This window comes from Solanum pennellii, chromosome 3, assembly GCF_001406875.1.
Source record: "Solanum pennellii chromosome 3, SPENNV200".
In the NCBI taxonomy this organism is placed as follows: Eukaryota; Viridiplantae; Streptophyta; class Magnoliopsida; order Solanales; family Solanaceae; genus Solanum; species Solanum pennellii.
This window is the reverse complement of record NC_028639.1, coordinates 964,944-991,119: the sequence shown is the minus strand read 5'-3', so window position 1 is coordinate 991,119 and position 26,176 is coordinate 964,944. Positions and strand designations below refer to the sequence as shown.

Sequence of the window (26,176 nt, the reverse complement as noted above, 5' to 3'; positions counted from 1 at the left end):
CCTACTGCATTGCCTTTAAGTGCCACTTGCAATACAAATTTTGCATTTTATTTTAATTTTCATCACAAATTGTTATCTTGTATTTTCATAAATGAAATGTATTCATTTTTTTATTTTGGTGAACAATATCTCAATTGTTTTATAGGTATTTCTAGTTCTAATTTATGTAATATAGCTGATATGTTGAGATTTAATCAATTTTTTTATTGGTACATTTTTTTTATGCTTTTTAAATAATGTAATCTCTTAATTATTATGTTTTATAATGATTTTATATCATTTTTAAGTAAATAAATTATATTTGAAAAAATTACGCGACGTGATGAATATTTATACTATATTTATAATAAATAACATATATTAATATATACGAAACAAAATTTAAATTTTATGAGCTCAGAAATGTCAAAAGTAAATTATAATTACTTACAATTTACAATAACCATTAAATAGATTATGTTAATTAAAATTCACGATGACCATTAGTTACTTATAAACCCATTAAATTTAATACCCATCAAAATTAGTCATTAAGTACAAAAAATCAATTCATATACTAATACATACGAAAAATACCAAACTTATCAATTCATTTTTCATGACATCAAAATCAACAAAGCATCATTACATATCGAATTCGAATATAAACAGAAATAAATAATCACTTGACCATAAAAAAATACACATCAAACTTATTATTATTATTATTTCAAAATACATAACAAAACAACATTATAGTATTTTTAAAATTATTATGGTACTACTAATCCACTACTAATTTATATAATAGTAGTAGCAGTAGCTAGAAAGCCACTGAATATACTCAAGTTAGCTTTCATCAAACCTAATTACACATATATTAGTACTAGTTAATTAATACATAATGAAAACATAGGATTAACATCCACTAATTAATCTCCATGTTTCTGTAGCATAGCAACTCATACATTAAAAGAAAAATACTTTATTTACATATAACATTATTCAGATATCGCTCTGTCACGATCCAAAATCTTTTAGCCTTTCATTTCACTGATGCTTGGATCGGGTATCCCCACTGTAGAGCCTGCCATTAAATTAATAAAAGAGATTAATTGAAATTATTAAGTTCTTTTGCTAGTTGATACCACTAGATAATATAACGCTGTTTAATGATATCTCTTTATGATAAAAAAAAATTTTAATTATATAGTTAATTATTACTCGATTTTTCAAATTATCATATCAAACTCGTCACAAGGAATTACCTATTGTCAAAATCACCTTCACATTTCATTTTAGAAAAGAATTGTCATTACATCAAGCATAAATTCATCTTGTTATTATTCGCATGTATTTTTTTATGATTTATCAAAAATACTTTACTACATGCAGAGGCGGAGTCAGGATTTTCAATAAGAGGGGTTTAAAATTTGTAAAAATACATGAAATAGTTGAAGGGGGTTCATATAGATATATATATATATATATAGATATATATATATATATAGATTATTTTAACTATGTTTAGATGATATAATTTTCCGCCGAAGAAAGTTCGAGTGAACCCCTACTTACAAAGTGACTCCGCCCTTGACGACATGTGTCACAAACTAACAATATTTGTCAAAACCTCTTTTTTATCTCACAAGTGGACAGGACACAAAGTATGTGGACCTTTTGTAAGATTTGAGTTTCAACTACTTGTGAAACAAAAAGAGACCTCATTCAATTGACAGTTACGGATTGATAATTAATTTTTTAATGGAGGGAGGGGGGGATTGTGTTTAAGAGGGCATACCAATCATAAACAGTGGGTGCATTGGGGTGAGAAGGTTTGTCAAAGACTTCAGCACCAATTCTCTTGGTTGCACTGTTGCTCCCTGGATTGAACACGCTCCTCCACACATTATCTTTACGCGCCGTTGGCGAGTAAGTGTTTGGGGTCCCCGGGCTTCCCGGTGTCCTTGGGCTCGATAAACTTGAGCCCGAGCCCGGCATAGATAAAGACCTTTGGTAACTCTTACTTGCTCCTTCTCCTCCTTCTCCACCTAAAATCATAACCCAATGAATATTGAAGAAAAAAAATAATTTGTGAATTTAACTAAATCTATATAATAGAATATTGCATAATTTATTGCATATACATTACCAAAAAATGATTATATTTTTATAAAAAGAATACCATAAATCTTATTCACGATCTATCGAAGATTTCTTAAAAATAATCTCTTGATCTATTTAATCCACCTATATACGATATAGTAATTAATAGTATTTCACAAACCCCATTATGAGTTAACATCAACATATTGTTTAATGCATAAACATAACAACAACAACCAAAAAAAAAATGATCATATATTAGATACGGGATAATACAGTGGCGGAATTAGAAGTTTCACAAAGATATTCAAAAATAGCACAACAAAAACTTTTTTTAAAAAATAGAACTAACGAGATTCGAACACACAAATGCTTCCTTATTTCAAAGGAAGTGAAACCACTGAGCTATAACAACTTGTCCAAGTTAAAAGATATTCAAAATATATTATTAAATCATTTGTATATTACTTTACTTGTATATAAAAAAAAATCAAACGAAAATTGTCCACTTGGAGATCCTATAGCATGAGTCTTGTTGATCTATCAAAAAAACAAATTTTTTACTTATATATATCTACTTATACAATAGAAATAAAATCTATATACACAAATCCTTCTCAGATTTCATACGTGAAATCACTATATATTCTTTTCATAAACAAGTGTGTTCTACTTTAGTGCATAAATATAACAACAAAATATCAATATATTATAAAAAGGTAGTATGAATCTTATTGATCTATAAAAAAAAAAAACTTTCTATCTTGTAAAATCTACGTATACGTCGTAGAAGTAAATTCATATACACATCATTTTTCTCATATTTCACTTGTAAAATAACATTGATATACCGTTATCGTAATTAAATAAGAGTGTTCTAATTTAGTTCATAAATATAGCAACAAAAAGAAATATCATATATTATAAAAAGTTTACCATGATTTTGGATTAGAGTAATGGACTTTCTAAGTTTGCCAAGTCCTTTATCAGGTTTAGGTCCAGCCATAACATCATCCCAAAGCTTTTCAATTAACACCATTTTTTATTTTATTTTTTTCTCTTCTCTTCAACTCTGTAATGTAAAAGTGGTTGTTTGCCTAGTACAAGTATATATAGAAAAGTATTGGTTTACTTTGGTGTATATGTGTAAAATTTCATCCTTTTTTGGGGGGGTAAATTATGTATAATATTATTTTATTTATTTTTAATTTTATAATATTTTAAATATTTAAAAATAATATGTATGACATATGTGATCTTTTAAGAGTACTAAATTTGTAAGTAGCCACGATAGATCTAAAATAACTAATTAAACTCAAATTTATTTTTGAGAAGCACATATATTGATCGATTAAGATGTGTATGCTTAGTCCTTCTTATATATTAATTAATAAAGGATATTTATCTTATAGTATATAAATTTTCCAGATTGATTTTTACTATCTCCAATATGGATAAGATAATTTGTGTAGCCTTTTAATTACGAATTTATTTGAATTCGATTAATTTAAATTCATATTGAAAGATTCATTTTTAAGTAACTTTATTGAAACATATGATTTCTAATCAGCAAAAACAAATATCACCTCACTACAATCTTTACTAATAACAAATCAAACTAAAAAATTAAGGTCTGTTAAAATATCATATTTTATTATCGAAAGTCTCATCTGATATTCAATATCTTCATCATAGTCCCTCAAAGCATACAAATTACTAAAAAATTATCAGAATTATTTTCATATCGAAACTCAAATCTAAAATTTTTGATTAAATAATCTTTTTTAAAAAAAATATATAAATAATCAAATTAAATACCAAGTGATTACCAGAAGTGTTGACAGATAGGCCCTTTAGAAATCTACTATTAGTAGGACGGGGTCCAGCCATAACATCATCCCAACCATCTAGAACCATCTTTTTTAACTCTTAATTTATTATTATTAAAAAAATAAAAAAATAAATAATGCCAAAACAATAAATGGAAAAAGAAAATTTGGTTAAATATATAGAACTTTTATGCTAAAATATCGCCTAATCTTTAGTTATTACATGATGATCTGAATTAATCCAATAAGTGGATAATAAATATCGTTTTTTTAGAGTATCACTTGACATAAAGTTTAAAAAGAATAACATTTTTAATCCCTTTATAATCAAAATAAAATTTTGTTCTATCTAATCTAATATATGACTTCAACTTTTAATTATTTAAAATATGTATTTCTTATGTTTTTGCGCAAGAAATATATTGTTTACCTTTAAATATAGAGACATGATAATCTAACCTAAAATATAATTGGTTAGAAGTATAATGCATAAAAGTATCGATTAATTATCGATTACGTATATATAAGTAAATACTTAAATTATACCTAAATTAAACAAATTAAGTCACTCATTAGCTACATATATGAAAATATTATAGGACTACCCATCCTATTTTTATCATAATTTTTAAAATTATCTACCATTTAAAAAAAGATATTAATTTTGGATAAAATAAATAAATTTGGATAAGGATGAATTTGGGACCCATCAAAGAGGATGAGTAAGGTATGGGTGGCTAAACAAGTGTCAGTTGTCAGATTAAAATATTGTCCTTTTCTTTAGCTTTATAATAATGGAACACTTGGCTTCGAATTTATTTGTATCACGTGTTTATATCAAATTAATAAAATATAATAATATAATTTAACGTAATTTCAAAAACAAAGTTGGAATAAGATAGGATATAATAAAATAACATAACATAATTGATAAAGTGAAGAGACTACTTTCAATATATTAACTAAAAGAATGTATTTTCAAAAGAAGTTTGAAAAAAAATAAAAGAACAAGATAATATAAATATTCTATATTCCTAGTTACTCGTTTATTTTGACAGATTATAAAAGAATAAAATTTTCTTACCTAATATATAATTTATCAATTTCATAATTAATAAGGATATAATAATAAATTCACTATATCGATCATTATTTTTTAAATAGACATGTCAATTCAAAAGTGAACAAATAATTACGAATAAAGAAATTATATTGTCATAGATAAATATTTAATTTTGAAACTAGAAATTTCATTTACTTCTTTTTTGTCAATTTGACAATATCAATCAATGTGCACTTTTTCATACTTTATTTAAAAACGACTTAAATAATGTCACATGAATTACAACCGAGCGAAAGATAGTAAATCACAGGAATAGAGCAACATCATCCTTCGATTTGAATCGATTGATATTTGATAAATTTGAAACTCTTCTGTAACATGACTAAGGGTTAAAAAATGTCCTTTTCTGGTTTGCTGGAAGATATGGATTAAACTACACCAAGAATCAATTTCTAGTTTTGTAAAATATTTAAAATGGAATCGAGTATTATACTTTTTCGAGGCACACATACATAATAGGAATTCCTTTCTTGTACAATACAAAATTGAATATGAAAAAATATTTTTCAGAAAATTTTTACTCATAGTCAATTGATTGGCGAGATAAGAGTAATAATCTCAGGATATTGCATAAAATTAGAGATATCTAACACAATGACCATACTCTACGAAATCTTACACGAATCCTTCACAAAATGTTGTCGAATTCAGATCCTCCAAAAAAAAGATGTTTTTTTGTGTGTCGAATTCACCAAAAATGATACTGGTTGGTTGTCAGATCCACAAAAGTTAGCAGTTTTGAAGGATCCGGCAAGGATGCAGCAGTATTTGAGGATCCGAACAACATAACTTAGTGATACCATCACGCCTCAAGTCCACAATCATGGAACTTGCTTTAATACTGTGCAGCTAATACCAGTAAAAGGATGTATAATAGCAAGAAAAGATATACAGCAAAATGATCAGATCTCCAAAGATAAATCAAGAAGCTACAACAACATACACGATGTAGTCTTAGAACGTAGGGTCTGGAAAGGGTAGAGTGTACGTAGACTTCATGCCTACCTCCGAGATAAAGAAGCGGTTCCCAATAGACAAATCAAGAAGTTTATCCACTTAAAATATAAGATAGCAACTTAAAGACAGTCGGAACCAACAGCACTATCTCCATGTCATTCAAATTGCTGCAAATAACAGAATCATTGAAGAACTAAAGAGAATGTAACATTTCTTAGGAACATGACATTCTGGTGTTGAGAAGGACCGTGGGGTTTGATCCAAGCATTCAATGTATGCAAAACGTAGTCATGGACTAAGTTTATAGCACCACGAGGATGAGCATATGGCACGAGTGTTTTTTCACAAGTCAAATCGGAGACCAACCTGCTGTATCAACTACATAAGAAGTACTCAAGATGAGAAAGATTAGCAAACAATGTGTGCTCTCGAGAGGAGCGCAGCAATCTGCTAGGATGAAATAGAAGTAGAGTCAGAACTATATGTATTATGAAGTAAACAAGTTTAACAATTTTAAACAAGAATTCTCCTAGATGAGTCCAGCATACTGCATTCCACATTAGTATCTGAAGGAGTTCCACAACTTATGATTTGGTGTGTCCAACACTATACCACCATTCAAAAACTCAAAATGAATCAGTTAACAACTCATAACATGACGTTAACAACTTAAAAACAGATTTCCTATTTAAAGTTGTGATACCAAATGGACCAAACACATATCTTAGCAAAGGGCATGCCATGATCAACTGAAAGAGAGAATTCATTTTATTCCTCAATGGAGTTATTGTGGTCTTGTTTCATGGATGTGTTGTTCCATGGTTGCAGCATTCCTGGATTGAGTCATTTGGTGTTTTTTCATGATGTGTTATTATTCCTGGATCGAGTCATTTGGTGTTGTTTCATGGATGTGTTGTTATACAATTGCATTTCTTGGATTTGAGTCATTCTGGTCTTCTCTATCAACTCTTCTGAAAAACACATTTTTCAGATTTGCCTGCTAAGAGCTATAGCATATAGTATTCGCTGACCCATGAAATGATAACCTCATCTACTATCCTGGTTTTAGTGCTAATATTCACATTCAAATAGTAACAGGAACAAAATTCAAGTGCACATACAACAAAAGCACTATGTTGCGAATAATAGAATAGCATGCACTAAGGACCTCCAAACCCATCGGCACATAATGATGTCAAACCCCACAAAGTAGTACCAACAGCAACATACCCAAAATCCAGGTGCACATACAACAAAAGCATTATGTTGCTAATAATAGCGTAACATGCACTAAGGACCTCAAACCCAACAGTATTACCAACAACAACATACCCAGTGTAGTCCCACAAAGTAGTATAAACACCAGAATCCGAAGTATACCACAATTTCACCATTTTTTGGGATACGTCATAAACTATAATTAGAGTTCAGACTTAATACACATAAATATTACTCACGTGTTATTTGCTGAGGTAACAGGCTAAGGATAATTGTAAACTATACAGATAATCTTCAAGGTAATGAGTTGGAAATCAGAAAGGATCTTTAAGACAAAATCATGATGCAAACTAATAAGTCATTGTCGCCTCGTGAACATGGAGGCTTAGACAGTCATATGTTCTTGCAACTCATCTGTAAAATTTACCATGAACTGTCACAGAACCCATCCTGAAGGGAATTCATGAATCTTTCTACATAAACAGCCTCACTCATTTGCACTTGAGGACCACTGTTTGGCTCAAGACCGCTTTCCTCTTTCTTTGATACGTTTTGCTTCAACTCCAGATTAGAAAAATGCAACTTGTTATTTTGCTTTGCTTTATTAAAACATTGAGAAGACGAAAAAGGTGGAGAAAAATACAATAACAGAGCTTTTCAGCTATGCCTTTTATAAGAGATTGAATTAAAACATATAAGAATACAACATTACCATTTTCAAAAAAAACTTGGGCGTAAACTATGTATTAAGCCTCTCTGAGAATAATGATTGCATGGCATTTTTTTTGCATGGCAATTTAGACCAGAGCAGAATAGGTGAGATGGTTTGGTATGTCAAGTTAAAGCATTGTGAGCTGGCCACGGATTGACTAGAAATCAGACAGTGACAGCTTCTAAGTTTCAGAATCACCAACTAGACAATAGATTCCAGCAAGTAAGTTCTATGTTTGGGCTTCCCAAGATTGTTGTAAATTAAAAATTGAGCATTTGAGCGTATAGAAGAGATGAGTAAAACAGATAAAGAAGCAGAAGATTCACGAGTCTAAAGAATAGAACATATGTGATGTGGAAACAGATAAAAGAGAAGAACACAGTGACATAAAAGAACAGCAGAATGAGGAATAGGAGCACCAAACCAGAAGACAGACTAAAGAAGCAGCATATACACTGAAAGCAGAAGCAGAGAATAGAACATATGTGATGTGGAAACAGATAAAAGAGAAGAACACGGTGACATAAAAAGAACAGCAGAATGAGGAATAGGAGCACCAAACCAGAAGACAGACTAAAGAAGCAGCATATACACTGAAATCAGAAGTAGACACAGTCCTAAGTGTGATACGCTGAGCACTTTGCAGGCAGCAGTGTTTCCAATTACCTCAACTAACACAAAGGGTACTCCTCATTTTCAATCTGCTAGTGAAACTGTAAAGAGAATACTCACTCAAGTTATTAACAGGAAATCGCTTCTTTTAGTTTCTAGTATAGAGCGTGAGGGGGTCACTTACAGTTAACTTGAATCTCCTTGTTACATAGTTAGCTTTAAACTTAAATACAAAGCACAGTTAAATCATGGTTTTTAACGAAGAAAAGTGCATAATAAATTAATTTTGAAATACATGAAGTGCAGGAAACGCATAATAGACACAAAAAATAGTTATATGACAAGACTTTATGAATAAGAGGAACTTAACATGATATCAGAAACTATGAATAAAAGATGTAGTTATAGGCGGATGGAGAAACAACGGTGAGGCTTACATTATCAAATGCTTACAGAATCCCATGATAGGTCTGAGGAGAGGTAGAGGTATACAGAAGAAACATTGGAGAAGGTGATTAGACAAGAAATGGCACCCGCAGCTTACCAAGGACATGACCTTACATAGGAGGATATGGAGGTTGGGAATAAGGGTAGAAGATTAGTAGGTAATCCAGTGTTGTCTAATTTGTTGTTGGCACATCGTTTTATTTATTATTGCCTCTGCCCTTTTATTAATTAATTTCATCATGACTTCTTTGTAATGTATTCCCTTTTCATATATGCTTTAGTTTGCTTCACTTGAGTCGAGGGTCTATCAGAAACAACCTCTCTACCTTCACATGGAGGGGTAAGATATGCCTACGGATGTACACACCACCTCCATTTGAGAGATTACACGGGGTTGCTATTTCATGCCAAAAGGAAACTATTTATTTTATCAAGTAATAAGATTTTATAAACAAAGGGCATAAAACACCTGTGTACAAGGAGTATACCCAATCTTGTATACATATAAAGACCTCATGGGTGTACCAAAGGAAAGCTATTCCTTAGATGTATGCCATCAAAAAATTTCCTATTCCTCTCTCCGCACAGTCCACACAATTGCTAGTGGAGCAACAACCCACGCCCGGTGTCTTCTCTTCCACCCTATGAAGGTCCATCTAAAAGTAAAAGGAGACTGTAGTACAAAACATCCAGGATTACAAGAGGAATTTATTGGACTTGGAATTAGACGGAATCTACAGGACTGGCAAGTTACTACATCATTTGGTTTCATATTTTCGACTTATAATCCTGCTCCACTCTTGAGTACTCATCAAGTGGTTGAATATCTCAGTCATACTACGTTGGTGATTGTTTAAACTAACTTGTTTCAATGAAGAATCGACTAAAATTCTTAGTCAGGTAATAAATTCTTTTATAAACAAAGGGCATTAAGTACCTACATACAAGAATTAGAATTGTAAGTAGTTTTTGGTGTAAAAAGATCGACATAGATGAATTAGAATTAGTAGATCTGTTAGGGTCATTGTAAGTAGTTCCCTTCCCTTTCTCCCTGTTTCTCTTTTAAAGGTTGCCAGCATTATATACTGAATACAACATTACCAATTTCAAAAAAAATACCTATATAACAAGAACTCAAGAAGTATACCAAAAGGCAAAAAATCTTACAAAAAATGACTTCCTAGGAGCAACACCTGATCTTCTAAACCTAACAAATGTAACCTCATGGGTGTACCAAAAATAATCAAGGATACAAAGCTATTCTTTAGGTATACATAGTCCTTCGCTATACTTTTTTTTGAAACTGGTAACTCACCTCAGCATTAAGGGCTATGATGGCCACTTCCAAAAAGTATTAACAGAGAAGAGAGAGAAAAAAAGAAGAAAAAAGAAACAGAGCTTACATTACAAAGAACCTATGAAATCCACTAATTGGATTTCCTCTTCTATATTTTATTCATTACACCAAAAACCCAAGGAAGAAATTACTTTCCACTGGCCTTGGAAGCTTATATGGAAGATCAAATTGCCTCCTAAGATTAGTTGCTTCAGCTGGTCTGCACTCCATGTAACTTGCCTGACCCAAGACAACCTGACCAGAAGGAAGTTTCAGATGGCTACCAGATGTTATATGTGCATGAAGGAAGCAGAAACACACAACCACCTATTTCTACAATGTCAAATGACAGCAAATTTGTGGAGTATGTTTTTAGCTCTTTTTGGCCTCAAATGGGTCATGCCTCAGAATATCAGGGATGTTCTGATAAGCTGGGGTTGCTGGAAAGTTGATAGCACCATCAAGAGAATCAGGAAGATGATACCTGCAGCCATTTTTTGGAGTATCTGGAAAGAAAGGAATAGAAGATGCTTTGATGGAATATCAACTACCTACCAATCTTTAAAAGCTAACTGCCTCATGTTTCTGTGTGCTTGGGTTTATTTATCCCCTCTAGATTGCCCGGGTTTATTTATCCCCTCTAGATTGCCCTGATTCATTTCTGAACCATGTCCGTTCCCTGATTCTCAATTAACAATGTAAAGGAGAGCTGACCTTTTGCTACTAAGCTTTTGTAACTATTATGCATCTACTTGATGCCTGCAATAGAACTAATTAGATCATCAAAAAAAAACTTCTGCATTGAGCATCTTTTCCTTAAAAATCCTCTGATTCCTTTCCCTTCCAAATCTTCCACCAGATACAAGCAGGTACTGTGTATTCTGGCATACACCAGTTTAGACTAGCTAAATTGAAGAATAAAGCCCACACTTGTGTTTTTACTCCGCAGTGCAAATGTTTGTTGGTTTCCTGCGCCTCTTTGCATAGTAAGCATCTAGAGGCTATGTTGATGCCCCTTTGCTATACTGATAAAAGCTCTTATATTGTTCTCTCCAAATAGTCCACATAAGTGCAAGTGGAGCCACATCCCATGCCCTGAGTCTTCTACCCGCCTTCGAAAAGTCCAGCCAAACAGTACTTCTTTGACCGTGCCTGGCATCACCCATTGAAGACAAACCAATACAGTAACTCCCACCACAAACTAACGCCATTGGGCAATGTAAAAGGAGGAGATTGACATCTTCACCAAAATTTTCGCATATTTAACACCAACCTACACATGTAAGCCTCCTATTCCTCAAGTTCTCGGCCATCATTCTCAAATCCAAAAACAAATTTTCAAAAATTTATAATTGGCCTATAAACTCCACTAAACTATCTACTTCCCCACTAAATCTTGCTTACACCAAAAATACAAAAGACTAAGACATCTCATCTTGATCATCTGGGAGCTGCTAACCCCCCTTCAAAGCACCTCTTCTTTCCATTGTGTCCACTAGATGCAAGCAGGGACATTTTTCTACCAATCTTCCTTTGATTCTCTCTTCCCAATTCCTTGCCCAGTGTGTTAGTACCTCAAAAGTGGTTCTCGGTATTGTCCAATTAACCCTGAGTATACAAATGAACATGTTCCACAGATATGTAGCTATCTTGCAGTGCAGAAATAAATGGTCATTTACTTCAGCCTCTTGACATATAGCACCTTGAACATGTAGCAAGATGAGATTTTCTCTCGTCTTTTAGCGAGAGATAAGATTTTATCTACTGGTGTTTTTACCTCCCAGTTATAGATAGAATTTTCTTTATTTTAGGAATTCCAAATTCAGAGTTCATACTTTATATATATAAAACTTACAAATTTCTTTGCTATACACTTTAACTTAAATAATATTTGATAAATTGATATCTCTCCATTTCTTTCTTATTCATTTTCTCTATACTTCCTTCTCCAATTGCTATTTCTGTCTATTTCTCGATACTTCCTCTCTTGTTTCTCTTTTTGGCACTACATCATAGATAATTTCCAAATTCATAAGTCAAAGCCTAAGCATATGGCTATGGTCTCAACAGATTCCTCACTCAACAATGTAGGAACACCTAGCCAAATGCTATAAGATCCATAAATTTGTGTATACATAGTTGCGCAGTCAAATACAACACTTTTTACTCAATATCAGAATGGGTGTCAATGAAGGCTCAATTGAGGCGCATTTAAGCCTTGAAGTTGAACATCGTTTTTGGTTAGCACTTAAAGCTCTAACAACAACGCAACTATAGTGGGAATTTTTCGCTTTTAGCCTTTGATAACATCAACATAGAGATAGTGTCAAACTATTCCCAATAGGGTTGTGTATCGGTCGATTTGGTTCGGTTTTGAAGTTAATCGGTCTGACTTATCAGTCATTGATTTGTAGACATGCTAAACAATTATAGAACCGTTAAGATATTGGCTAATCGGTTATTTTACTGTTAAACCGTTAAGATTTGACACAAATAAATTATAGAAAATCACTTAGAAACAAGGTGACAAGCTGACAAACTAAATGAACCATGCACATGAGTTGCCAGAATGCATCTTGCTCAAAAGCAAACACTGTCACATTGTAGAATAACCGAAAGTTTGAGACAACCTAAACTAAAAGTATGAAACTAAACTCTAAGTCAAGGACTTCATATACCAAATGGTATAAATATAATTATTTAATTTACTATCGGGTTATCGGTTACCCCGTTAAGAAGAAGCTTCAACAGTTAAGAACTGATACCCCGATAATTAAAAAAATCAAAAGCATTACCAAAACCGCTAATCAATAACCCATACCGATGAACGAATAACTTTTTTTCGGTTCGGGTTATCGGTTTCGATCCGATTCTGAACGCCCCTAATTCCCACTACAACATGTACTAATACAACTCAATCCCAAATCAGTTGGGGCCGGCTATATGAATCCTCATGGATCATGTTTCTCCAATCAAACTCATCTCAAACCAAAACTATATGCAAATACAAAAAAGTACTAAAGTTCTCTGAATTTTCATTTCTGATAAATGGGCATTATATAAATAAACGAAGCACAAAGATTGTGCAGTGATTACATCAGGATCCTTGCAAGTTTTTTTTGAAATTTCCATACCCAGTGACCTTCCAAGAACTCATTCGTACCTACTGTAGCCTGAGAGGTAACTGAAAAATTCTAAAAAATCTATCTACATCATATTACATTTTCTTTTTTTTTTTTTGACGACAAGGGAAAACCGCAGCCGCTACCCTTTTGGGTGCGCACAGGGTAAATCCCTTTACCCCGCTCCTATGCAATAGCTCGCAAACCACATAGGAGAGGTAACCCGCACCAGGCTTGACGAGCTCAACCCAGAAGGCAAACCCCTTGCTTTCGCTGGCAAGGGGTTTCGAACTTGAGACCTCCAACATGGAAGTCCCAAGCTCAAACCACTGGGCCACCCCGAAGGGTACATCATATTACATTTTCATAAGTTATGTACAACCAAATTCAGATAACCTTTTCATTGGCCAAAGTCCCCATTAGAGAAGTACTTTTTAAATATTGATTAGTGCGATAGGCAGAAGGTAAGTTTTCTTTTTACATATTTTACTGTATTTTCTTAGGTTGAAACCATCTCAAAGTAAAATCCATAAACCAATGGAATAGACCATGATACCCTTGTGTGCCAGAAGAATGAAATCAGAAGTTATTGAAACCTATGTGATCAAAGAATAAGAGAAAAGGAGCAGATATATTAATGACTTGATAATTTGATCAATAAATGACGCCTATTTTTAGGTGCCAAACACATACAAATATAATATATGTACGACGCGGACAACATTTAGCTTAAGACCTTAAACATTTTTAATATTCTAAACTAACAACACTCGATACTGTTAACAACATGAATCACCAAAACCTATTTAGGAACTGCCATTGCTATAACCCCAATGAGAAGTTACAATACGATAGTTGACTTCAGTTATGGACACAAGTGCTGCATCAGTAAACACAACAGAAAAATTCCTCCAACCCATAAAGGTAGCAGAAAAGTTCCTAGCTAAACAGAGAAAATCCGTACACAAAATAAAAGGTTCCGAAGTCTTCATTCTAACCCCTAGAAGTATCAAATTAGGCTCACAAAATTGGGCTTTACCAATTCACTATTGTTGGCAATATGCTTAGCATAACTGATTTAATAGATTCAAGATTTTCCATATATATCCATGCACCCTTATGCTGACCAAAGCTCATTTAATGTTATCACGATTTTCCATATTTTTCCACGTACGCCTGCAAACACAAGTTACTTGTCAAATTAGTGATGAACAGACTTCACATGGACTGAACTCTTTAAAGCATAGGCATTATTTTCGAAGCATGTCTGACCTCAATGAGCTTAGCAAGTTTTTGCTGAGATAAATCAAGATACTGTCTGATTGATTCAGCTGTACCAGGAATCTGATTGGGGTGCAAAGAGTTGACAACTTTATTAATTGTCTTCTTGACTATCATCTTGTAAGCATCCTTACTCATGAGACCTTCACTCCAAGTTGGCCTTAATAGTTCTTTAACAAATTCTACAAGAGCAGCATGAAAATGCTTCATAACTCTAGACTCTTTGTTCACAGATCTGTCTGTCTTCCGGTCAATATCAATTTCAGTTCCGTGTCTGAGCCTCTCAGACTCTGATTGTGTCTTTTTTCTGGTCCTGGTGCGCGGTAGTTCAGTAGATGATTGTTTATCTGCTTTTGTGGCACCTCTGAGGTTAGCAGATCTTGAATACTTCTCTTCTTTTGAAGAGGTATTGATTTCCTGATGAGCAACTGCTGTATCTGCTGTATCTGTTTCATTAGTAGACATACCTTTCTCGGACAGGTTGTCAGGCAATATATCCCTATGGTAGATATTACCAGAAATTGGAACTTCATTAGAGCTCTGTTCTGGACCCAAGGTTCCTGTTGAAACTGGATCAGCATTTGCCTGCATATGCTTGGTTACTACAGGCCCTCCTTTTGCAGAGGAAGACAATTTTGAGGGTCCATCTCCTACATTACTTTGATCAATACTATCACGAATAGGATCGTATAGACTTTCAGGACATCCAATCATTTGACTAAGCAAGAATGATGGTCGAAAAGGAACAGATGGCTCCCAATCGTCAAAAGGCGCCATAGTTCTATAATCAGATGAGTATCGTGTGTCCCATGATAAATCAATCTGAGAAAGTTCAGTTTTGGAACTAGGAAATGCTGAAGACGTATGATGCAAAGAGGTGGATCTAGAAGAAGAATACTCTTGGCTACAATCCAAAAGCTTCTGATCATCAAGGGCATCTATGTTCCGCGAAGAAGAACAATGATGAGACAACCTATCTACAGAGTCATTAAAGACTCGCAAACCATGTTTTTCAAACACAGACCGGTTCCTCTTATGATTCATATCATCCAAACCTGAGGTGTAAGGGGAAACTACTGTATTTTGGTAACTGCCAGACAATAGGACTGAGCTAAGCTTTCCATCATGGAGGATATTCTTATGTAAGGAGCCATCTTTGAGTAATGGTGAAGAAGAGGTGCTATAACCAGCCAAGTGCGGTTTACATCCAAGACTCTCTCTTCTAAAGTCTGGGGTGGACGAAGGTCCATCTGTACGCATATGCAATTCCTCGTCACCTCTCAATTTCAGATTTTCTCCAGATTGAACTGCTGATTGCACTGAATCAGAAGAACCATCCAGCACTGATCTTTTGCCACTCTCTTCCAAACCTATAGGTTATAAGGAACCTCGTCCCAATTAGTTAAGCAAGGTTTCACAATATCAAAGTAAAGTACGTTAACAAAAACCTAAAGGACTACGGTTCAGGATTACCTTTGCCGTCTGCAAGTTTGCTTTTTATCATTGTATCATCTAGACCACCATCCTTATCATGGCTAGTCACATGATCCTTTATGTGAAGAAATCTACAAGAGTTCCCTTTGATGCACCAACCCCTTGCAAAAAACTCACATCTCATTGCTAATCTTTTGCTTTCTCCCCTAGAATCAGCAGCAGGGGACGAACTTCTTTGCCTTGTCTTGAGAACATCCAACCTGGAAAGACTAGATACTATCAACTTGGTTCTACTAAAACTATATGGAAAAGAACTTCCGATAAGAGACATTCAAAAGCAGCATAAACCCGCAACTTCCAACTACAACAAAATATACCAAGGAATCCGCAGTATAACTAAAACCTTGGTGATGTTTGCTTTAAATTGTCCATAGCTTCTTGATCACCTCCATCAGTAAACTGAATACCAATAGCCACCTTGCCAGAAACATTCGTCAATGTTTCAGCATCCAGTTCTTGACCAGAACGCTGGATTCTCTCTGTATTTGTTTTACCATCCTCAAATTCAGAAGCTTGAACATCAGAATCTATGTGGGTTCTTTTCCCTGCAAGAGCTCCAAATGGATCTCTGTGAGTCTACAGAATACCATAAACAATCTTTCCTTCAAAACTAACCATTGTTCCCATATGATATAATACGAGTTCTCACCATCTATCCTCTCTCTTGTTCCATCTGAATCAGAAATTCTGCAACTCTCATTAGCACCTTCAATCAAAGGGGTTTGCTGTGGTAAATTTGCTACAAGTTCTTGTTGAGAAGAAAAGTCTGATCTTAAGAGGTGTTCAAGCGCCAAAGCTTCCAGAACTTGGATACCATCTACAAGGAAGAAATATATCAATAAAGACTTTTTCCAATGTAAATGTCCCCACCATAAAACACAAGCAAGCTCTCTGTGGCAGAACCTCCATGATGAAGTCAGTCTGAACAGAAAAAGAGGTTGCATAATCCTAACAGATAAACCAAGGACACAGGAAACTTAGTGCATCCCAGAACGAGAACATCAGCACAAAACACAAAGAAGCACTTCAAGAAGATTCTAGACTCTTTTTTTTCTGGATCAACCCCACATTGAGATTAAGAGTGTTCAATACACATGTAAAGTTGAAAGAAATTTCTACTGAATTATGAGGATAAGTGATATTAATCTGGGTACGGTGTTGTTGAGTGTTATTAATATTAATACCATGTTAAAAACAATGGAATCAACCTTCGTATGAGAAGACCCAAATATAGTAATATATCTGGACTGTATGACCTAAACACCAATACAAACAACACACATGAGGACACACGTCAGACTCTATCATGTACCTTTTTTATTTTTGATGAAGATCCTGTTTTCTCCTCAGACTTGTATCCTTGACTTACACATCAGCCTTCCTGAATTCATACAATCTGTGCAGATTGTTTCTTATATTAGATTGTTTGGTCGCCCCTAAATCTTTATGAGAAGTATGCCACCTTATAACATTGCTAAGATGAAATAATGTTTTCATGATTTGTTATTTATTAAATATCAATTCCAAGCTATATGTTTAAATCAAATAAAAACGTAAAAATATCATACTAATGGTATCATGTTCCCTAATTTAAAATGTGTCTTTATTCTCAAGTTGTTCCTGATCATGTCTAACATGCTTTAAGAGTCCTTTCTTATATTCTGAAATTCTTCTATAAATTAATTATTTTACTGAGGTCGTGTGAAAACCAAGATAGGGATTCAGCTAAACTGAAGGTGACCTTGTGCATACACCAATAATTCACAAAAAACAAGAAAGTCTATCCTACTCAATCTCCAAAGTACCCACATGGGTCAAAGGAAGAGCATCCTTGTGCATCTTTTTCTCTTTCTTCTGAAAGTTTAACAGTGCATTACATCCTTACTAGTAGGTAGGCATCAACTATGATATACCAAAGAGGTTCAGTACCATCCACCATATGGAAGTACCACAACTAACTTGTTACAGGCAGTGCTCTAATCTTGTCAATTGTTTGCATAAAGCACTAGTAATATAGCTGTTTCACTCAGATTTTTGGCGATCAGAATACCCTCCTTACTACCTTACCTGTCTCGAAAAAAAATACCCTCCTTAGTCCTTACAGCCAGTAAAAAAAACAAATAAACCTCTCTTGGCTCACTAAAAATCAAAACAAAGAGATTCCCAAACCTGTATCCTCTCTTTAGGTTACCTTTGGTACTAGGAATTTCACCTAGAAGGCCAGAACAATACCACCTTCCATCCCAATCCTGTATCCTCTCTTTAGGTTACCTTTGGTACTAGGAATTTCACCTAGAAGGCCAGAACAATACCACCTTCCATCCCAATCCCGAAGTGCCTTCTTCCAACTTTGTGATGTTTTGTTTACAAAACATTTCATCAAGTTTTGGAATCTATGTCTCCCAATCTTGTGAAAATTTCCTGAACTTCAAATCCCAATAAATATGTCATCTTATGTCCTGCCTTGTAAACCTCATGAGTCATCATATCCTTTTGGCCAACATGTTATCGATCGTCAGAAAGGAAATTATCACAATATCATAATCACACCACCTATCCCTCCAAAATCTGAAAAATTTCACTGCCAACTTTAAAAGTGATGTGATCGCTTAACTTCATATCTCTTCATGATATATCCCCATAGTCCACATCCATAGGGTAATAACATGTTTCTAGCCACCCGACCCCATCCTTGTTGTCATGTGTTATCACTTGCCCTCCACGGAGCCTATATCCAATAGATGAACCTCCAAGTCCACGTTCCAAGAGATCTGTCACTCGAGCACACCAAGCCTTTTAAGAGATGTGATACCACCTTCCAATGCATTGTATGTAAATTTTTTATTGTATCTTACAACAATTCTTTGTAGCCTCTTCAACCATTTGATACCACCACTAGTGCATGTGCATGAGACATGAATACACGAGTGCTTGGTCCTGATGGTTTCTCTTGGTGCTGGAAAACTCCAGCAGTGCTAGAATACGGTCAAAACCAATGTGATGGGATACAACCGTTATGTTCCAACATAGAGGTGAATTCACGAAAAGTATGAATGGTTCGTGCTTAGTCATCATCTCCAACGGTTGGAGCTTCGAACATGAAGGACTATAGACTGATAGGTAGTATTTACCTCATGGAGAATTCGAGACGGGTGCGGCATCAAAAGTCGAGGGTCCGCGCAACTAAGTCTATAGGATCATTTCTTAGGTGCTTTCCATTACACTAAGAAGGTGTTGGACGAGACCGTCCTTACTTCAAAGAATGCTTTTGCGAAAGGTAGACAAATTTTGGAGGTTCTGTCATGCAAATTTGACATTGAAAAGGCCTACGATCATATGAATTGGAGATCTCTAGATTTCATTATACCACAAATTGGGTTTAAGGAAGTGGAGTAAATAGATTCATTTGGCATCTCTTCGGTTAGATTTTTGTCGTGGTAAATAATGTGCAGTTTTTTGTGAGCTCAGGGGATTCGAGACAAGAGGATTCCCTACCACCGATGTTTATTTTTTTTAGAGAAACTTAAATTATGATGATGAATAAAAGCATATTAGGGGATTATATGAGGGATTTAAAAGCTCAGTTGCACGGACTCTACACTTTTGATGCCACAACCGTCTCGGATTCTTCAAAAATACACTAGTTTTGGCGAATCCGACACGCACCCATTGGCATTTTTGAAGAGTCTGGGCAACATAGTTTAAAAGTAGCGGTTGAAAGTTTAGGGACCGTTTCAGTCTCTCATTTGTTATTTTTGGATGATACCTTGATTTATGAGATGTAGTGAGACCCGATTTAGATACTTAGGCCAAGTCCTTACTTGGTTTCAAGTGGTCTCACGCCTCAAAATTAATTTGAGTAAGTGTGAGAGAATAACTTGGATGGATCACTCTAGTTTTGAATTGTAGAGTTGGGCCCTTCGACAACCTATCTTGGAGTGCCTTTAGGCGCTACGAACAAGAATCAAACGGTGTGGAATTCGATTCTTGAAGGAATTGAGAAGAGACTAGTAGGGTGGCAAAAAAGATATTTGTCCAAAGGCAGAAAGAAATGTTTGTTAGGAGCATACCCACTTGCTACTTGTCTTTGTTCCTTGCTCCAACTTTAGTCACGGAAACGTAGGAAAAGATTTAGAGAAATTTCGTAAGGGATGCGGAGGATGGGCAAGAGAATTTCATTTGGTGCGTTGGGAGACAGTCACATCTCCTCAAAAAAAGGGGAGGATTTTGAATTGAAGATTTAAAGGTTTTTAACAATTTTATAAGGTAAATAGTGGTGGAGGCTTGACCTGGAGGTACAAGCATAGTGGAGGAGGGGTGATAGTAGATTAAAATGGGGTTATGGAGGGGATTAAAGAACTAGAGTTATCATTTTGCCTTTCGGTTGTGGGGATATCTTGAATGAATAAGATAATTTTCGGGAAAATATCTCATTCGATGTCCAAAATAGGAGGGTAAAATTTTGAGGCCGTGAATATGAAAGATGAATTCCCAAGTTCGTAGAAAACATCTTGCCAAATAGACTTGACAGCGCAACATATTAGGAAGATAGGGAGATCTTTTTTGGGACTTGGATTTAGAAGGGAATTTCATGATTGCCCTCCCAACACTGACCCCATATGTAGTATTTACCTCATTTGAGCACAAAGAGTAGGTTTGCCCATACTAATGGATAATTGCTTGCTTCCAAAGCGAGGAATCTTCTTCACAAAATCTCCAAAGCCACTTCATCAAAAGGCTATTGTTTTGGGTCCTCAAATTCCTTATTCCTAGTCCTCTTTGGCCTTTGCTAGATTGAGTCACTTCTTATTTTACCAGATTATAACCCCTCTATTATTCCCCCTCCGCAAAAATTTCTTTTTAATTCGTACGATTTTTCCACCACATTGTCTGGTATGAGAAACAAAGAAATCACATAGGTGGGCAAGGAATCCAACACTAGATTAATCAGTGTGACCCTTCCCCCTAAAGATAAGTATTGTGACTTCCATTGGGCTAGTCTCCTTTCAGACTTCTCTATAATTCTATCTCATATCTCTACCTCTTTGAAATTTCAAAAAGAAAAGCATGCCTAAGTACTCATTCGGCAAAGTATCCACACCACATCCACGCACATGAATATTTTGAGAAGGAGAAGAGACTTGAATGTTTGTGCCTCTTTAATAGGGAAAATATTGTTTTTCCTCCAATTCACCGATAGACCAGAGATGGTTTTAAAAACAACCCGCATGACTCTAATATAGCTAGCATGCTCCACTACAGTTTCACAAAAAGATAGTGTCATCTGCATATAGCAGATGAAATATCTCTAGGCCACCCTCGCAATTCTGAAACCCATCAACCAACTATTACGAATTGCTACTCTCATCATGCTGCTAAGTCCTTCCATTTGCAAGTATGAACGGGAAAGGAGATAAAAGATCCCCTTTCTTAGTTCTCTTTCAAGGAAAAAACCTAGTAGTTTCTCCATTCACTAAAATAAAGAACCTGATAGTTTTAATACAAAAAATAATCCACTTCAGCCTTATTTCCCCAAAACCCGTCTGTTTCAAAACACTCGGTGGATAGCCCCAATTCACACGGTTATAGGCTTTATCAATATCTAATTTGCACATCAAGCCGACTACCTCACCGTTGATCTTTGTATCTATATGTTCATTAGCTATTAAGGCAACATCCATAATTAGTCTTCCTTCCACAAAAGCCATTTGATGTTTGTTGACCAGTCTCTCCACTTCTTCTTTTAGTCTTTCATCTAGTACTTTTACAATTCTTTTGTACACTCTTGAAATCAGACTAATGGGCCTAAAGTCCCTTAGTTCTATTGCTCCTGCTCTTTTAGGGATAGGGCTACGTGTGTAGCATTCAAATTTCTTTCAAATGCTTGGTGCTCACGGAAATAATAAATTGTACCCATGATGTCACCCTAACTACCTCCCAGAACATCGGAAAGAAATTCATACTGAAACCATCTAGGCCAAGTGACATATCAATTGCACATGACTTGATGTTCCACCATACTTCTTCCTTAGCAAAGTTCCTCTGTAGCCACATCTGATCTTCTAATGAAATGATTTTTTCACCATGTATATTGATATCAAGTCTCCACTCTTCGATAGTAGCTTTGAATGGCACTCTTGATTGCTTCCAGCTCAGAATGACTTGACCTTCTACCTCTAATAAGTCAATGGATTGTATCTTTCGTGGGAATTAGCCATCCGATGGAAGAACTTTGTGTTCTTGCCTCCATTTTTCAACCATTGTACTCTTGACTCATTACCAATCTACGTGATTTCTTCCCTTTCCTATACCTGCCAAAGATACTCCAAGTTCTAGACAAATTGGAAGAAACTTCCTATGGCATGGCAAAAGGGAGCATAAAGATTTCAATTGGGTGAAATGGAACATGGTGCAACTATGGGGGTTAGAAACCTAAAGCTCCAAAAAAGCAGTGTACTCAAGAAATGGTTGTGGAGATATGCTAAAGATAGACCAGCCTTATGGAAGAATGTAATACAATAGAAGTATGGACAAAATGGGCAGTGGTGCACAGATGAGTCCACTGACACCTATGGAGTTAGACTATGAAGGACATCAGGTTTTTCTTGTCCAACCCGAGGAAGGATATCACCTTTTGAGTTGGCAATGGTAGAGAACATCTAGACAGCTTAGGGATGGAACCTAATTTCCGTAAGGTTTTTGATTGATTGGGAGGTTGAAAGAGTGATTGCTCTACTTGGGAGAATAGGAACCTTCATAATGACTATCAATGTGCCTGATATCATCAAATGCAGTCCCAACACTAATGGGAAATTGCAACAGTCTACAAGATAGGCCTTCTAAAGATGACAGGGAGAGATAGAGAACCCTGGAAAGCTACTTGAAAAAGTGTTGCACCTTAGTAGGTGCCATGCTTCTCTTGGCAAGTAGTAAGAAAGACATGTCTCACCCATAAGGCATTATGGAAAAGGAAATATCACTTAGCATCAGTGTTTTAGACGGCAAAAGACGACAAAAGGCAAAAAGGGTCTGCCTCGCCATCAGGCAAGGCGCTCACCTTTTTGACTTAAGGCCCCATTAATACCAAAAATTTAAAATTTTAATTGCATATATAAATATCCAAAATCTTAATGGCAATAACATATATTAGCAAATATTTCAATTCAAAAACTAATAGTAGATAGTAGAAGTCCAAATTCACTATTTATGGATAAATAAATATTATATTGATTAGTATAAAACTGAATTAGGTAGGGAAGAAACAACTATAGAAAGATTAATTTTTTAAAAAAAATATAGGCAAATTGCAGATTGCAGATTGCGGTGAGCAGAGCACTACAACAGAGAGCACTCAGTTCGCTACCGCTAAAACAGAGGGAGTTCACTAGTCACTACCACAACCACCGAAAAAACAAAGCATAGTCTCAATACTGAAAAACAGAGTAGAGACTAGAGAAGAAGAAAAGAAAAGAAGAACTAGAAGAGAAGAACTAAACTCTGAAGAAGAAACAAAAAAGGCAACCTACAGTCGTACCTGAGCAGTAGTCGCGAAAAAGGAGGTCTCCGGGAATCGCGCGATTTGGAGAAATCTAAGGAGAAGAGGAGGAGCAGTCTTGCGAAGGTGAAGTCCGAAAAAACCCTAATTGGCTTTTAATTATCAATTCAGATAATTAAAAAAATCAGACCTAAAAAAAAAAAGTGGCGCCTATTACATTGCCACGTCGATTTCGCCTTTCGATCGTCGTGGTGCAATGAAGTCGACTTGCTCTGCAGGAACTAGGTTATAAATCCTCGCCTCGCCTTGTTACCAAAGGCAAAAGGCAAGCGCCTTTCAGGAATATGACAAAAAAGAACAAACGGAGGAAACAAAGTAGATAACGATAATAGATTGAAGCCTTGTAGAAAAGCAAATGGAGAACTATGTGAAGGGTAATAGCATTGAATAGAACGAAAATAGTAGATCCAAGGCTAATCACAAGAAAGGCAAGTTTTAAATGTAATTTGATTTGTTTCTTTAAAAGGGAAAATAATGCATACTCTTATTGAATGTTTTTTTGTCATTGAGCGCACACTCACACATACACGCACCCCAAAAACAACACAAATCAAAAAGGAAAAGGCATGCAAACTAAAAGCTTGAGCGAGAGCGTAAATAGCAACCCCAATAATTCTCCCTAAGGCAACGATGTTCCATTTCTTCTCACAAAATGACAATGATTTGGCATGAAAAACAACCAGACAGAATAGCAAGCGAGCAAAAGCGACAAGACAATTGAAGATAGCAAGAGAGTAGACACCCAAGTATTATTTCCAAAAAAAAAAAGGAAAACATAATAATGATTAAGACATTAAGTATCAGCATACTGGAGTTGATAATACAAAAGAATTAACCTTTTTGATCATCTATATTGAGTAGACTTGATCCTTGACCTTTTTTTTCATCACCTTGCATTTCTTCTTCGTCGTCGTCGTCCTCCTCCTCTTCTACCTCTTCTAATGAAATAGCAGTACAATTAAAAATAGCAAAAAAGTAGATACCAATGTATTGTAATGATGACTAACAACTTAGTATCAGCATGCTAGAATTGATGACACAAGGCACTAACCTTTTTTATCATCTACATTCATTGGAATTGATCCTTCACCTTGTACTTCTTCTTCCTCCTCCTCCTCCTCCTCCACCGCCACTTCTTCCTCTTCTTCTTCTTCCTCCTCCTCCTCCTCCTCCTCCTCCTCCTCCTCTACCTCTTCTGATGAAATAGCAGGCAAGCAAAGAGCATACAGACAGTTAAAAATAGCACGAAAGTAGATATCCAAGTATTATTTTAAATAAGAGTAAACTATCAAAAACAATTCTTATTTTTTGAGTTTCATACCTGAATCATAAGTGTGTGAGTTTCCTAACTAAACTAGAATCAAATGATTATCGAACACACACCTCAACTACGAGTTTTTCACCTGAACATTTTGGTATGGTTCATGTATGAAACTCAACAAATCAAAATATTTAGGTGTGCTTTTTGACCTTTTAATTCTTCAAATAAATAATGATTAACAACTTAGATATCAGCATACTGAGTTGATAACACAAAGCACCAACCTTTTTTATCATCTACATTCAGTGAAATTGATCCTTCGCCTCCTACTTCTTCCTCCTCCTCCTCCTCCTCCTCTACCTCGTCTTCTACCTCCATTTCTTCTTCCTCTTCTTCTTCTACCTCTATTTCTTCTTCAACTTCAACCTCAATTTCTTCGTATTCCACGTCCTCATCCTCTTCAACCTCTGGATTAGGTATCGATGATGAACTCTTGATAGATGGATCAACCGCCGCACCGGAAGATGGCATCGGAAATGGCGCCGATAAGAAAGAGGGGATGGCCACGGTGGTTCGAGGCGGACGGAAGCGGTACAGTGACGCCGAGTGATGGGAGGTTTAATCACTGCAAAATTCTTTAAAGGCTTATTGTTATCATTAAAAATATTTTCTAAAATATTTGTATGTAATTTTTTACTTCCGAGAAAAAAATATATTGGTTGCCTACTTGCCATAAAGTGTATGAAGCTAAAACTATTAAAAAGTTTTAAACTATGGTTATATTATTGGGGAAATTTTCAGAGCAGTACACTTATCTAATTTAAATATTATTATAAATAAAAAATATAGTTCAAACTTGTCTTACAAATTTCTAATTAGGAACTTTCACACGTAGCTAATCAAAATAGTTTAATTACTCTTTATAATTACAATTTCATAATTATAATTTGTAGTTACATGTTATAAGAAGGAGAAAAGCAAGCGAGACTGGGAGAAAGAGGAGAGAGGCGAGCCAAAGAGCGCAAAGAGTGGGACAGAGGTGAATTATATATATATATCGGTTAGATAATTATATATTACACATATGTATTTGTATATATGGCAAGCGAAATTGGGAGAGGGAGGAGAGAGCCAAAGAGATTGG

The 26,176-nt window shown here is 35.0% G+C and overlaps 2 protein-coding genes across 4 annotated transcripts; both read right to left on the bottom strand.

Annotated features, from left to right (window-relative positions):
- Positions 1 to 680: 680 nt before the first annotated feature.
- Positions 681 to 4,063, bottom strand: LOC107012831 (dormancy-associated protein 1-like). 2 transcript variants are annotated; one of them, XM_015212769.2, is made up of 3 exons: positions 3,915 to 4,063; positions 1,781 to 2,030; positions 681 to 1,066 (listed from the first exon to the last, which is right to left on the bottom strand). In XM_015212769.2, the coding sequence occupies exons 1-3, from the start codon at positions 4,000 to 4,002 to the stop codon at positions 1,030 to 1,032; spliced, it is 375 nt and encodes a 124-aa protein (XP_015068255.1). In that variant the 5' UTR covers positions 4,003 to 4,063; the 3' UTR covers positions 681 to 1,029. The 2 variants fall into 2 exon arrangements, with proteins under 2 accessions (XP_015068255.1, XP_015068254.1); XM_015212768.2 differs by lacking the exon at positions 3,915 to 4,063 and adding an exon at positions 3,022 to 3,177.
- A 9,990-nt stretch (positions 4,064 to 14,053) lies between these two features.
- Positions 14,054 to 25,706, bottom strand: LOC107015229 (protein split ends-like). Of its 2 annotated transcripts, XM_027915686.1 has the most exons (8): positions 25,317 to 25,706; positions 24,823 to 24,966; positions 24,608 to 24,709; positions 16,866 to 17,033; positions 16,560 to 16,761; positions 16,196 to 16,416; positions 14,714 to 16,092; positions 14,054 to 14,617 (listed from the first exon to the last, which is right to left on the bottom strand). In XM_027915686.1, the coding sequence occupies exons 1-8, from the start codon at positions 25,561 to 25,563 to the stop codon at positions 14,588 to 14,590; spliced, it is 2,493 nt and encodes an 830-aa protein (XP_027771487.1). In that variant the 5' UTR covers positions 25,564 to 25,706; the 3' UTR covers positions 14,054 to 14,587. The 2 variants fall into 2 exon arrangements, with proteins under 2 accessions (XP_027771487.1, XP_015070915.1); XM_015215429.2 differs by lacking the exon at positions 24,823 to 24,966 and having other exon boundaries at positions 25,317 to 25,705.
- Between the last annotated feature and the right edge of the window lie 470 nt (positions 25,707 to 26,176).